Here is a 15,537-nt window from a genome sequence, read left to right as displayed (position 1 = left end):
AATTAATATACATATATCATGTCCTCCAACGCAACGTCTTCAGAGTGTTGTGCCAAACACGTATTCAACTTTATACACAAACACATAAACATATATTCCCCTTCCACTTTCCACTTCAAGATATTTTTAGTTTCTCCTACGACTAGTTTTCTTATTTTAATTTCTGTAAAAAAATCCGTTTATCATCTTTTAACGTTAGTAATTGTTTTTTATTTTAATGTTATATGATACTTAATAATTGCTTATGCTAGAATAAGAGATGTTTTGACTATTCCATGACACCCAATTGTTATGAGACAACCATATCGGGTAGTTTTAAAAAATATTAAAATAAATACTATTTATATATCTTAAACGAATATTAGAGTTACAAAATAGTTATTTTAATTTTTTGGAAAAATGAAAAAAAATCAAATTTTTATAATTCATGAGAACTATTTCACTTAATTTATATACAAGGATGAAATATAATTGTGTTTAATAAAAGTTAAAACAAAAACATCCATTTAAGAAAGACATTATATTTAATCCTTAAAGTACTTACATTGAATACGAAAATATTTAGGAGTCTTTTTCCATGTGATTAGGCTAAAACGAAGATATTTATGAGTCTTTTTCCTTGTGATTAGGCAATGGGGAGGGGAGTTTTGCGTTTCTTTCAAAGTCTTATCAGTCCAAAGAACTTCTCTCACAGTTTTATTTTCTTTTCTTTCTTCTTTTTTTGGTAGTAGAGATTAGGTTAACTTTGGTTCAATAGGTTAATACAAATCGAACTTCAACGAATTTTGATGGCAACCATATTAAGGTCTTGGGCCAACGCATGTATTGATTTAAGAAAAAAAAAACCTGAAAATAGATAATGATACTATATAAATAAATAAGTGTTAACTCTAACCCCTATGGTATGAAATCAAAAGTTAGATTACCAAGTTTCAATGCAATTGAATGGGTCTAAGTTTGGAGTTTTAGAAATAGAAGATAGGTAATAAAAAGCGTTAATGTAATTATGATGACTAGTATGACCTGCTTAAAATACTCCTAAGAAAAGGATCCATAGGTCAATTTGAAACAACAATGAAAAGAGGACATGTAAAGTTGAGAAGTGGACACCAATTTGACACATCAAATACAAGAATTTATACACTACCACACATTAATCACTAGTGAGATAGAATTATACAAGTATCAGCTGGTCCTAGGTCAACTTTCAAACTGAAATAAATAATTATTACCAAACTACAATATTTGCCATCCTAGATAATGCCTAATCCACAAGAGCCATGCCTACAGCTATAAAATGTTAGAGAGGATAATAATCTTTATGTCATAATACAAGAGTAATACACCCTTTTTCCAGAATTGTCGCAACACATTGCCTCCTCTGCTCATTGTACAAAGTAACAGATCCTCTTCGTCACTCTCGATCCATTGATTGAGCATGTGAGAAATGATGGCCAGCCCCATCTGTATAACCATAACAAAATAAGGTTGGTTTCATAAAAGATAATCGATTCCTTAATTAGTCACTCTGTTTAGTCTGAATGGCACAGAATGTTATAAAATGCATTTTCATTTTTTATTGACATTACTTATTATTATCGATGGTTTAGAAGAAGACACCATCCCAAGAAACATCAATGAAAACATTTGCGTAAACCAAAATGACGCAAAAATTGGGTGTAGTATGTCATACTTTCATTTCCATGCTACATCATATACTCGTATGGAACATAGTCTAGAAGTTTGAAATGAAAATCACCAACTGATGTGGAACAATTGAAGGTGAAGTGAAAAGCCTGTACAGTTGAGCACTTCTACATGTAACTACATTTCCACTGCCCTTAATTATATCATGTAGCTCATAAATCCGATAGACATATGTTGACAAACTACTTGTCAACATCTCAACAGGTCAGACTAATTAGTTTAAGCAAACACTCCATGTGGTAATAAAATCAAATGCCTGTACAGTTGAGCACTTCTACATGTAGCTACATTTCCACTTCCCTTAATTATATCATGTAGCTCATAAATCCGATAGACATATGTTGACAAACTACTTGTCAACATCTCAACAGGTTAGACTAACCAGTTTAAGCAAAAACTTCATGTGGTAATAAAATCAAATGCATGCTCAGAAATTGTGGTGTACTTAAGAACATGCAATCAAATAGACCTAACCAAAAATACTACCCCCTCCACTTAATTTTAGAGGGAGTAATTTATTGCAATGATTCATTATGTTATGATGCATTGCACCATGGCCTTTAGAAGCTACAGACGAGGCATCTCACCTTGCCATTATGGCATAAGCATGAAGTGTGTGTGTGTGTGTTTATTAACATCTGTTGCAGCCAGTACAACGGGTGGGTATAATGTATGCCCTTTTGATAGGATTGGAGAAACCCCACATTTATTTACCACTGGTTCATCTGCCCTTTTTCCAGCCATACCCACTCTTCTCTGGCCAAGACCCTCCACATTATGGCTGTTCAGGTTGGATTTTACAGCAGCTTCTTGAAAACTCCTCCTCCCTCTGTTCTATTAGAAGTGATAATGAGATGCCCAAGTGTGATCTGTCTTGTTTAATAAAATATTGGGTGGAAACTAAGACCTCCATTACAGAGACATCCGGATAGAACCCAATTACATATCAGAATCACTAACAAGACAATAGAAGACAATAATTACTTGATGAATTTTCTCCCCCTTACCTTTCCAGCTTTTCTTTCAATATGTTTATGTTTCTATAGATTCTTCCTCTTTCCCTGCCACACAGGCAAGGTAACCCCAAATCCCTTTTCCGCCCTTTCCTCATAATGACAAATATAATTACAGGAATGCCAAACACATTTATTATATTGGAAATTTATTCAACAAGGAAAAGGCATCATTGACCTTAGTATCACCATCCGCAAGTAATATACATTCGTGGTATATGTTTTTCTTTTTCTTGGAGGGAGGAGAGATATTTTTCCTGGTCTTCAAAGGGTCTATAAGGAAGCTTGAAAAGAAATCATTAAAATAATTCAATCTAAACAGACACTTCTTTGGTTATAGTAACTTAACGGATTTTTTTTCAGAGTGCTGAAAGTTTCCTATTGTTGTTCATTTGTTTATGGTACTAGAGTTTAAAACCGTTAGGATTATTGATAGGGTTTTGAACGTTTTTCTAAGTTTCTTCATTCTATCAACTGTATTTTGTGGAGCAGCCACTGTATGATCTGCTATACCGCTGTCTGGAGTTGACTACTACAGACAACTACCACAAGTATAATTACTACCATTTAGAGGGCTAATTAGGAAAAGACAAAAATCAGAAGTATTGCAATGAGATACAGAAATTGAGATGTACCGCTTTCACCATCAGAAAGATCATTGAGTCTTGCAATTGCATCAATAAGAGCCTGTTCATGATCCTGCAATACATGAAATATAGATCAGGTAATACACGCCAAATGCAAGAAATTCAAAGAAGTCAACAACCTTGAGTACATATAATAGCAGAGAAATAAAACGGTCACCTTACCTTCAATACCTTCTTTGCTTTCTCAATTTCAAGGGGATCGGGATGATTTGCACTGAATACCCTCTCCACCTGTCGAGTTCACCAGAAATTTAACATATGGAATAAAGCATTTAAAACCAATAAATAACTCCAATGGGCAGTCATGTATTATTAGAATGTGATACAAAATAACTTATCTTGCATTAACAGTTCCATATTAGTTCAGTGTTAAAAAATGCCTCTTTGAAGTTACTCAGAATAACTGATCGGAGTTATGTATCAGGGTATATTTGTAATTAGGTAGAAGGTTTTGCAGTCTGCAGGTAGAGGAATGCTAAGGTAGTCAAAATTGAGATTATGGTTGTGATCCTAAAGGGCTTGAGATAGTAAATCATGGAATTGTGGTACAAATTATTGTATATCATGGTATGGTCAAGCAATCAGAATTGCGGAATCATAACATAGATAGTAGATTCTACTAGTACATAATAGATGTGTGTGTGTGTGCAAATATCTCATAATTGAATAAAAAGTTACAACGGTGAGTGAAGGAGAAAAACGTGAAACCAAGTGGTATGCTTTTGCACAGCTTCACTTTTTAGTAATGCCGTCAAAATGGGTTAGAAGCCACGGGCCAATCCGGCCCACCACGAGTTCGGGTTGAATTAGGTTTGAAAAAAATGAAATTTTTTTATACGGACTAATTTTTAACCCGGCTCACTTAGAACCCGACTCACCCGGGTTGAACCCATGGTGAGTCAGGTTGACTCACCAACCCACAATATAATTTAATTATTTATTATTTTGTATTTCAATATTATAAGTTAACATTCTTTTTATTGTATTGTAAGTGGGAATAAAGAAAAAGATGTTTTAAGAGTGCAAAATATTATAAATTTATCCATTCAAGACTCTAATCTTATAAATGGATAAATGACACAAAAATTATCAATATTATAAACTTATTTATTCGCTTTTTGGATTTGCTTTTGGATTACATTTGAGTTATATGTTAACTTTTTTATTTTAAATTGTCTTTGGAGTTTAACATCATTTTAGAGTGAAATTATTTAAATTTGAATTACAAAATAATTGTAATTTTTTTGGATTTAAAAAAAAGTTTAATTAGGTGAGCTAATGAGAACCCGTGGCCCGGATTTGAATTTTTTCAGTTCACTAATAAATTAACTGAGTTAGATTGGCTCACTAAACAACTAACCCGCGATGGATCGGGCCGGGTTGGGCGGGTGGTCCGTTTTGACAGCATTACTTTTTAGTATGGACATGCAAAATTGGCCAAGTTTTCTTTGGGGAAAGAGGTTGCTTGCAGAAAAGAAGAAAGGAGAAACACAAGATCAATTACGTAATTACATGAAACCAAATGTGTATGAAGGAGATCAATTTTTTATCAGGCTTGTGTTTCACCCAGAATCAATTGACCCAATAAGAGTTTTGAGCAATGCAGAACCCCAACACCCTGAATCGCAACTCAACACAAAAACGCAGTGACATTTACACGATTTTGAACAACAATTCTACCAAAATCCCTCTCTAGCTCAATCTTTCATAGGCTCTAAATTGGACATGGTGGGCAAAATCATGTGATTCCAAGTTTTTAATCCCGATTTTGACTACTCTGGAGAATACTCAGTCGGAAACTTTAGACAGCAAGTGAACTGCTATATTTCATGTGGTCAGGGCTCAGCATGACTGCCTATTTCTTTATCAATTAAAGCCATAAAAATAAAACTATCTCAAAGAGTGTTCAAATTGAAATGCTTTCTATTACCTCCTTGATTAGTGTGTCTGTGTGAAGTATTTGTATATCATCAGGCGCCTTCTTTCCTATGCCATTTTGAGATGACAAAAAATCTTTTCTGGATTGCCCCTTTGTAGCTCCCCTGCCTCTTCCACCTCCAGGAACACCATCCCGTCCAACAGACCTATTCATCCCATGACCAGAGCCCCCAAAACCCCCACGATGATTGATTCCTGGATCCTCACCAACCCACTGAATATCTTCAGGAGATATCTGCAGTTAAAATACTGCATCTGAATTAGCAAAAACAATATATCATTAACAAGTGTTAAACATGTCAATATCAAGACTTTTTAAAACCATATTAAAACCATATCAATATTGTTTGCTTCACTAGGGGTTTCTGTTCATACATTTCAGTGTTGTCCTAATCAGGTGTATTGAATACACGTTACATACTTAATTTTGCTATCGATTTGGGTTTTGTCAAGTTTCTTAAACCTAGAATCACCATCTTTTACGATATTTAACTATCAATAAAGTGGACCACGAAGCAGCCACAATATCCAGGACTAAGAATTAAGAAAAAAAAATGAGATACAAAAAACACATCAAATAATGTAACATCCATTATCCATCTTACATCAAGTGTTATAACAATGAAATACCAAAAACAAGTGTTAAAAAGAATAATCCAATAGGCAGATTAAATCAGTTATCACCAGAGGAGGACAGATATACCTCTGAAAGATTAACCCATTCCCATGTTTCATTTGCACTCCCCATGTCATAGACCAGATTATGGCGTCCCTGAAAAAGTTGGGTGCAAAAGTGAACATTTAAGCAACATATTAATGGAAAACAAATTCCTAAGTAATCTAGGTTTGTGAATACATCAGCCGGATTGTAGTTTGTGATAACAGCTTCATAAAAGTTATTATCATCAGGCCATCTTGTCCGCACTCTCCTACCAACCAAAGAGTCAAATGATGCTCCCTCTGCATGCTCACCCGTGACAGCTCTATTAGGCACTTGAGTCCTTCCACCTGGTCCAGTGGAAGGGTACTGCTTCATCGAAGAGACACCAGGTAATATTTGACCCTGCAAGTGAAAGAACAAATCACAATAATCTTACCAAACCTAAACTCAGTGAATGTAAATAAAAAGAAAAAAAAGCACCCTGTATAAAACCAACTTACTGGTTTGTGTTTTTTTCCCTTTGATCCAGGAACAGATCCTCGTTTCGCTGCAGAGGAAGATGGTTGGTGGGGTGCACTCACTGTTTGGGGATGAAACGGGGGAGAAGGCCCGGCGAAAGATCGTGATGGTACAGATGGTGTAATCTTCTGCTTCTTGCGAGAAGCAGAGACTGTGGGACTGGGAACCGAGTCATGAAGACCTTGACCAGTATTAAGTACACCAGGCTGATGGCCTCCTGTCTGTCTCCACTCCCTGGAGTCATTATCCAGAAAAGCATTTATTGACAGCAATGACAGTGCATGCATATGTGGAAATTCATGACAAACTACAAAAAAGAATAACAAAACCCATGCTTCAATATTCAATCAGACCTTATCCTCCTGATCACATCATCGGCGTTAACTCGACCAAGAAGTTCTCTGTGCTCCTCATTCGACAATCTCAGCTCTTTTCTCAGCTCTGTAATTAAACTTTCTTTCTCCTGAAAAACAAAATGTGTTAGGTGCGAAGAAGTCACTTAAACCTAATAAAAATTTCAAAAACATTATAGTTGAAGAAACAACAAGAAAAAAGTATACCCAAGTAATGGCATCAGCTTGAGCTTTAAAGGCTCTTAGAACTGAACTGTAAGCTTCTTGCTCAAGCTGATGAATCTGGGTCTCCATATCAATTTCCCCATACATCCTAGGGTACGGAATTGAACCAACAGCAGATCTTCCATTCCCGGCAAGACGTCCCCCACCTCCTCCTCCTCCACCTCCTCCCCTGGAAATTCTATTTTGATGGGTTGGTGGAAGATCATCATCAGTTCCTGAAATCATCACAACCAAATAAATCAACATGACAACCAAGTCCAAACTTTAAACTTAGGAATCAAATATCAACACCCTCAGCATTGTTAAAAAGTTAAACCCATCCACAGGAAACACACTGCAACTAACACTTCCCTGCATAAGTAGCCGCAGTAGTAACTAACCACACAGCACAAGACACAACCAGCACATAAAAAACAACCAGATGCCGTTGCTTGCTTGGGTTAAACCAATTACAAACTAGAAACAACCCACCAACTTCTCACCATGCACGAATTATTTCAAATCCCAACACACTAATACCAGCATTTGTTTGACCCATTAAGAACCCCGTTAACAAAGCACACAATCCCCAAACTTAAATTCAACGTTGGTCAATATCACAGTAAACCACTCAAAAAGAACATAACCCATTCAAAGATAACAGCACGAAAAAGAGACATTCGAGGATCTTGACTCAAAGCACAGACAGTATCTTTCCGTTCCTGAATTAAACCCCCTGCCTTACCCCCAATTTCAGGCCACGCGAGTAAACGAGCAAGAACCATAAAGCAAGAGCGTATCTCAGTAGCTGTTAATCGAGGAAAACCAAAGAGAAACAAAAATCGTCCGATGAATCGATGCCATAAGTCCTAGAGGCTCCGGAACTTGGGTTATTTTGTCCGTATGAGTTTCGATTCGGGAAAAATTGGAAAGGAAGGAGCTGAGGGAGATTGAAGAAGAAGAGAGAAGGAGAAACCCTAACCCTAAACCTAAAAGGAGAAGAGAGAGAGAGAGAGTAGAGAGAGAGAGAGAGAAACATTACCGCTACTGTCGTAGGGTTCGTAGTCCATAGCCAGCTTGCAGATCGAAGAAATCCGGTAGAGCGATTGGAATTGGAAGAGAAGAAGCGAAGAAAAACAAAAAGGTTGGGTTCGTGAGTCGGAGAAAATGAATGAGTGTATGAGATCGCGGCGGGTCGACTCGGACTCCGACTCGGACACTCTCAGCCACCGTCACACAACACAAAATTACAAAATACCCTCTAACTCCAATGCAATACAATATCCCAATTAAGTTTTAATCGGTTTATGATTTTGATTACATTTAATTTAATATTTATAAAATAATTAATTCTGAGATTAAATATGTTTTTAATGTTTATATTTCAAACTTTTTTATCCATTTGATAATAATTTTTTTCAATTCATAAAAGTTAAGATATTTGATAATTAAATAAAGGTTTAATCCTTTACTACATCCCTATTTATGTACGAATTTCTCAATTGGGTCCTCGTTTTTTAAAGTGTATCAAAATGGTCCCTAATTTTGAAAATTGATATCAATTGAGTCCTTTCCGTTAAGTTGGCTGGACGGCGTTAAAAAAATTGATGAGTGGATGCTGAGATGACAAACGAGCGCTCGTCCACCAGCGAACGAACGCTCGTCCAGCAGCGAACGAACGCTCGTCGACCTCTTACTGCTGGACAACCGTTCGTTCCACACTGGACGACCGTTCGTTCCACACTGGACGACCGTTCGTTCCACACTGGACGACCGTTCGTTCGGTGGTCGACGAGCGTTCGTTCGCTGATGGACGAGCGTTCGTTCGCTGGTGGACGAGCGCTCGTTCGTCATCTCAGCATCCCACTCATCAATTTTTTTAACGCCGTCCAGCCAACTTAACGGAAAGGACTCAATTGATATCAATTTTCAAAATTAGGGACCATTTTGATACAATTTAAAAAACGAGGACCCAATTGAGAAATTCGTACATAAATAGGGATGTAGTAAAGGATTAAACCTTAAATAAACTATCTTCTTCTTATATATTAACATTAACATAGGTTTTGTTGTAATTCATTTAAATTGTTTCTCATCAATTACCAATATATTTTATATTAAACAAACTATCTTCGTTTTACACATTACCATTAATATTGGGTTTGTTATAGTTCATTAAAAAACATAAAAATTCAAATCAATCACAATTTATTTGAAGTGAAATCATGATCAAGTTACTCATAATTAAATTAAATGATATTTTAAATGCACTAACCCTTGCTATGCTAGAAAAAAAAAGAATAAGATCCTACATTTATGGCATGTGAAAGATTAAAATTGTATAAAAGTTTAGTTAATTACTTTTTTATAATAACTATAAAATTTCTTACATTTTTAAGAAAATAAGTAAGATAATAGATATGTTGCCCTATTAATAAAAAAACTAAACAGATAAAAAATTAATTGAAAAATATATTAATGCATTAACTTTTTTTAATATAAACTAAATTAAAATGCTTAAATTTTATTAAAAAAACTTTAATAAATTTTCATCTTCACATCAAATACTAAAATATTGGATATTAAACAAACTATCTTCTTCTTATACATTATCATTAATCTAGAGTTTGTTCACATGAATTACATTTTTTTTAAATGAAATCTCAACATCAAGTTACTCGTTATTAAAGTAAATGATATTTTAAATGCAGTAACCCTGATTATATATATAAAAGAAAAACATGAAATTAACTTAAAAAAATAAGATCCTACATTTATACGTGTGAAAGTTTAAAATTGTATAGTTGTCTTTCTTGGATAACTAAAAGTTTAGTTAAATATTTTTATTTATTTATTTACTTTCGTTTTTTTTATTCAATTATTTTCAGGGTTTAGTTTAAAAAAATACTGTTATATTGTTTTTAAAATTTCATTAAAAATATAATTTTCACAAATAAAATGTAAAGATTATATATAAAATATAGATGTCCAATCATATTAATATCAACAATGGAAAATAAATTTACGAACGATATTTTGATTGACTTATTATTTAAACATTATTATTTGTAGGGAAAAGAAAAAAACATTTCTAGATTATTAACACACTCTTTGATATGGGACTGAGGATGAAAAAAAAGAAGAAGTACAAATTAAAATTTTGAATTAAAAAATAGTAAAACTAATAAAAAAATTTATAGTAGATATAATTAAAATAAAAAATAAATAAAACTAATTATCTGATGTTGCTATTTATCAAAATGCCCTAATCAGATAAAAAGGAATTTAAATTTATTATGAAAAAATAACTAATTATGAAATAATCCATATATGTAATGAGAAAAAAGACAAAAATAATAAATTTGTTTAAAATTAATTATATTCATATCCCTTATCAAAACTATAAAATAATGTAAACAGAGAAACATAAATATTTAAGACAAATATATAAGTGATTGTATGATTGTGTTGAGACGTATCATTATCAGTTATATGTTTCTACTAAGTCTATTTAATAATATGTAAATGATATTTATTTATATAGTCAATATTAAGCGATAATAAAGTTATGTTAATAGTTATAACATTTTTCTCGTACAAATTGTATTCGATGTGGCTTGAGACTATCATATTTGTATTTCTTTATTTTATCATATATAACTCAAAATTTTGGTTTTAAATATAAATAGAACATAAAATAAATAAAATACTTATTAGCAATTTAAATATAACAATCTTATAAGATCTTATAAACTAGATAAGTTATCTACTATTTAAGTATAATCAAAATGGTTAGATTTCAAACATATCACCTTAAAAAAATAATTATCTACCATTTAAACTAAAATATACTTTAAAACAAATAACATAATATTATACACACACACACATATATATATATATATATATATATATATATATATATATATATATATGTGTATTTATATTTATATTGAAAAGATAAAGTTTTGTAAATAAATATTAAATAAGATTATAATTTATCATATAAGATTAAATTCGACAAGTCCATATTTTGTAAAATGTCCAAAAAACTCTAAAAGAAAAAATGCAATATCCTTTTTACTATATTTAATATTAATCCTACCATTAGCTAAAATGATTTATTTTAAGCATAAATTTAATTCCTATGAAAGAAAATCAAATTTATTAGTATACTCTATGAAGTCAATTTTAGAATAAGTGTAAAAATCTAGAAAATGGAATATTAGATAGGTGTTTAAAATAATAAGATCGAATATTTTAATGTTAAAATAATTCAATAATATAAATATAATTTTATAAACACGTCTCATCATCTAAAACACTCGTCATCTCTCTAAAACTCATTCTCTGACTTCTCTTTCCCTTCCTTCTAAGAATTTCAACTCTTGAGACTTATGTTCGATGGTGAGTTTTCCACTTTCAGTCGATCAGTCTTCCATGCAGAGTAAGTCATTTTCTACTCCTTTTCTTCAGTTTTCAGTTTAAGACAATGCAAAGGGGATTTTCCGCATGTGTCATTCAACCTCTATTGTTAGTTTGTAGGCACAATTAGATTCCTTTGATCTGTTGGAGTTGTTTGAGATTTTTTAGGGTCGTTTGGTCATCTAACAAGTAAGAAAAACTAATATTGTCTTTAATTTTGTGTTATGATACGTGAGTTTATGCTTGCTATATTGTGTTGAATAATGTTATGTTGATTTGTTTGTAATTGAAATTATTGTTTTATTGTTAATTGTATTTTGATGAATGTGTTTGGTTATTTGATGCATGATGACATTGATGATTTTGATTTGGACTTGAATGAGCTTGTGAATGTTGTTATGAAGTATAAATGTATAAATTTGATGTAATATTGGAAAGTAGAGAGTAGGCTGAGTTATAGGTTGGTTTTTGGTCTAAAATAGAGGTTTTGATAAGTGTGAAGTTGAGGTAATAATGGTCAAATGGGAAAACTGTGTTTTAGTCTGTTTTATAGTCATTTGAATCTTGTTTAAGCTTTGAGTTAAGTGAAATCTGATGTAGAACTGGTTGGTAATTGATAGGTTGAGTTTGTATGGTTTTTTATTCATTTTTAGGGGTTTTGACTAGTAAAATTATAAAGTAGAGGATTTGTGTTAAAGTAGAGGGTTTGAGGTCTATTGTTGGGTCAATTGTGACTTTTTTAGACCCCTTGGTTGCCAAGTTTTGTGTTAGAAAGTGTGAAATTGAGTTTAGGCACTTTTCAGTTGTTGAGTTGGTTTAGTGCACCTAGTTTTTGCCTAATGAGCAAAGTGACACTTCATTTTTATTAGGATATTTATCCTAATTTATCATGATTATATTGTGTCAAGGGTTACCCTATTTATCATGATTATATTGTGTCTAGGATTACCCTATTTATCATGATTATATTGTGTCTAGGGTTACCCTATTTATCATGTACTTTTGTATCAATTTATTCTTATAAATAGAAGACTATGAGAGGGATCAATCAAGGCCTCTAGAATTATTTTACAGTTTAATTCTCAAGTATTTTAACCATAAATATGTTTAACATAAATTCTAATGTTTGAGAAACCTATTTATTTGTTGGATGAGTCACAATGCAACCAAACCAGAAAAAAATATGTTAAATGTAAAAACTAATAGAGATAATCGATTATATTGATTATCTTAGTCAAAATGTTGTGTTTTCTTCAAAAATTTTGGAATAATCGATTATCAGATGTGATAATTGATTATTTCAGTCAGAAGGTCATCTTTTTATGAATTTTGTCTGGAATAATCGATTATCAAGTGTGATAATTTATTATCCTTAAAAGAAATTAAAATTTGTTGGGCATAAAATTTGATGAATATGATGGTTATAGTGATCTTGTTTCGATCATGTGGATGGTAGATGGACATAAATCCATGACTCTCGTTGAGAGATTCCATGGTGATGCCCTGTAGAGTAGGTGTTGATGTAAGAAGTTCAGTCTTGAAGATTATCCTGACGCTCAAATAATCGTTCCATCTTAGGTAGAGACGAGATTATGTGGTGAGGAGTAGCAGGAGACCCTAGTCTAGGTGCTCCATTTTGGCCTAAGATGTTGAACAAACTAACCTTGTTTGTATGGTAGGGTGAAACCCATTGACAATGACTCTGTAGAACGGTAGAGGTCACCACAAGTGCATAACTCGTCATAGCTCGACATCAATACCTATATCTAGATTTTTCAAGTTTAGAATATGAATATATTCTTAGGTTCTTGTTTGATTTTAAAGTGAAATGTGTTGTATGATGAATTATAATTGTATGATTTGATTCGTTTACAATATTAGCTTACCCTTGTTGTTTTTGTCTGTTTATGTGTTTGTTTTCTTTTGCAATGATCACATTAATGGTGTGAGCTTAGGGGAATGTCGGGGTTAGCAGGTGCTAGGAAACGGTGAAGCTAAGGTGTAGAATAGGAAGTTTAGTTTTAGAAATTTTTTATTTTTGTAAAGACCTTATTATGTTTTTGGTTAAGGGTAAGGAAATTTTGAGATGTTACATTAATGTATCAGAGCAATTCGTCATTAAGATGACCTTAAGGTTGTGGGTTTGTCCCTTTCCAATGTAGAATTGAGTCTAAACGTTGTGGTTTGTCATGTCTTTCCAAGTCTGGATTGTAGAGTTTGTGTATTTAAGTGGAAGTATTGAGGACTTAAAACGTCTTGATAAGAGTAACGGGGGTGCACACTCATGACTATATTAGAGATGATTTCCTTTCTTAATTGTGAAGGTTTTGGGAAAGGAAAGAGTTGTGGTTCGAGTTTTGTTTTCTATAGTGGTTATATTCTTGTTCTTGCCTTTGTTGTAGTGTTTTATGCTCTATAGTGCTAGAGAAATGTAAATACAAGAATAACTTGACTTGTATACCTTTATTAGAATTGGTTAAAGCCTTTAGAACAAGTTTTTGTCTTGAAGATAGGAAGATATGGGGTGTTAAAGCTAGGGAGTTAGAAGACCAAAGTTTTTGGGTTACAAAGAATGGAGAAAGATGTTGGAATTCATAAGCAAAGTTTTTCGATAGTCTAATAACATATACAAAAATTCCTTGCACACAAACTATTTAATAAAAATACCAAAAATAGTTTCTTGTGAACTTTGTAGTTTAATTGAGATTTAATTGAGTTATTGAGTGCAATAGTTGTTGAGTGTTGAACAACTCTCTTGAGAGATAACGACATAAATACTTATTACTTGCTACACTACGATCAGTGCACTTGCAACCAACAAAGGTCCTGGACTGACCGTGACCCACAAGACTTGTGTGGATATTTTGATATCATGGACTTTTTCAATGAAAGACTTTTTGACCCTAAGAGCTTTGTCCCTCTTAATTTTTTTTCATATGTATAATTTGAAATATATTTTCTTAAAATTTTATTATATTTCATATACTTGGTATCTTAACCAAATTTATATATTTATATAAAAGTTTTGGCCCTCTTAATTTTTCTTCTTTCATATGTATAATTTGAAATATTTTTTTTTAATTTTATTATATTTCATATATTTGGTATCTTAAAAAAAAATTATATATTTATATAAAAGTTTTAGCTCCTTCAAAATATTTATTGAAAACTCACCCCACAAAAGAATACCTGGTGAAGAATCATAGATGTGAGAGGATTCCTTTTATGAAAAATCTTTCTAAAGAGGTTTCAGACGTCATAAGTGTAAGTAATGGTCATCTTATTCAATGTGAGTGTAAATTTCATACACAAAAAGTTAAACATCTTATAAGAAAAATACTTATAAATATGTTATATAAGGTTGTTGAATATAGTGAAAAACTATATTTGGATTAATCTCCCTTGTGTTAAATACACACATAGGGTTCTCTATTTATAATAGAAGAAATATGGGCTAAGCCCAAAATACAAATGAGAAATAATTACAAACTAACTAAAAGATAAAAGATATAATATATCTAACACTCCCCCTGAAGCTGGAGCATACAAATTGTATGAACTAAGCTTGGAATAGATGAACTCAGTGTTGAAGGAGAGCAGTGGTGGACAATGACAAGCTGCAAGGACTGATTCCCAATCAATGATGGATGAGTGACGGGATCAACAGTAGTAGCTGAAAGCTAAGAGCTACAAAACTGCAGGGACTACACTAAATCCTCATCAATGATGGATGGGTGACGGGATCAACTGTAGTAGCTGAAATCTACAAAACTGCAGGGACTACACCCATTTATATTTGCTGTGTCTTGGAAACGTACTCCCCTCAGTGTGAACGGCGGAAATGTGGAATATCACAGTTGCTGAACCACTAAAACAAAACAAAATATTAAGCTATAATGCTGAAACAAAGGCATCAAAGATCCAAAGACATGTTGGAGGTCCAAAATTCTTTGCTGGACAACTCCCAAGTGGTGATACTTAGCAGTGTATCACAAGAAGATCGGGCTAAACTCTAGCCCAAGAAGAACTGACGCAGTTGCGTCTGTTTGAGACGGTAGCGACTGCAGCGA

The 15,537-nt window shown here is 32.8% G+C and overlaps 1 protein-coding gene across 1 annotated transcript; it reads right to left on the bottom strand.

The window, feature by feature from the left end:
• Nucleotides 1-1,090: 1,090 nt before the first annotated feature.
• LOC124822759 (protein EMSY-LIKE 3-like) lies at nucleotides 1,091-8,288 on the bottom strand. Its single transcript, XM_047294806.2, has 10 exons — nucleotides 8,085-8,288; nucleotides 7,046-7,278; nucleotides 6,839-6,948; nucleotides 6,467-6,719; nucleotides 6,162-6,368; nucleotides 6,009-6,077; nucleotides 5,298-5,540; nucleotides 3,530-3,598; nucleotides 3,356-3,419; nucleotides 1,091-1,464 (listed from the first exon to the last, which is right to left on the bottom strand). Exons 1-10 carry the CDS (start codon nucleotides 8,110-8,112, stop codon nucleotides 1,415-1,417), a joined length of 1,326 nt encoding a protein of 441 aa, XP_047150762.1. The 5' UTR covers nucleotides 8,113-8,288; the 3' UTR covers nucleotides 1,091-1,414.
• Between the last annotated feature and the right edge of the window lie 7,249 nt (nucleotides 8,289-15,537).

This window comes from Vigna umbellata, chromosome 3, assembly GCF_029865625.1.
Source record: "Vigna umbellata cultivar VRB3 chromosome 3, Vumbellata_1.0, whole genome shotgun sequence".
In the NCBI taxonomy this organism is placed as follows: domain Eukaryota; kingdom Viridiplantae; phylum Streptophyta; class Magnoliopsida; order Fabales; family Fabaceae; genus Vigna; species Vigna umbellata.
Note: the sequence above shows the minus strand (reverse complement) of the source record. Positions and strands in the feature narration are given on the sequence as shown.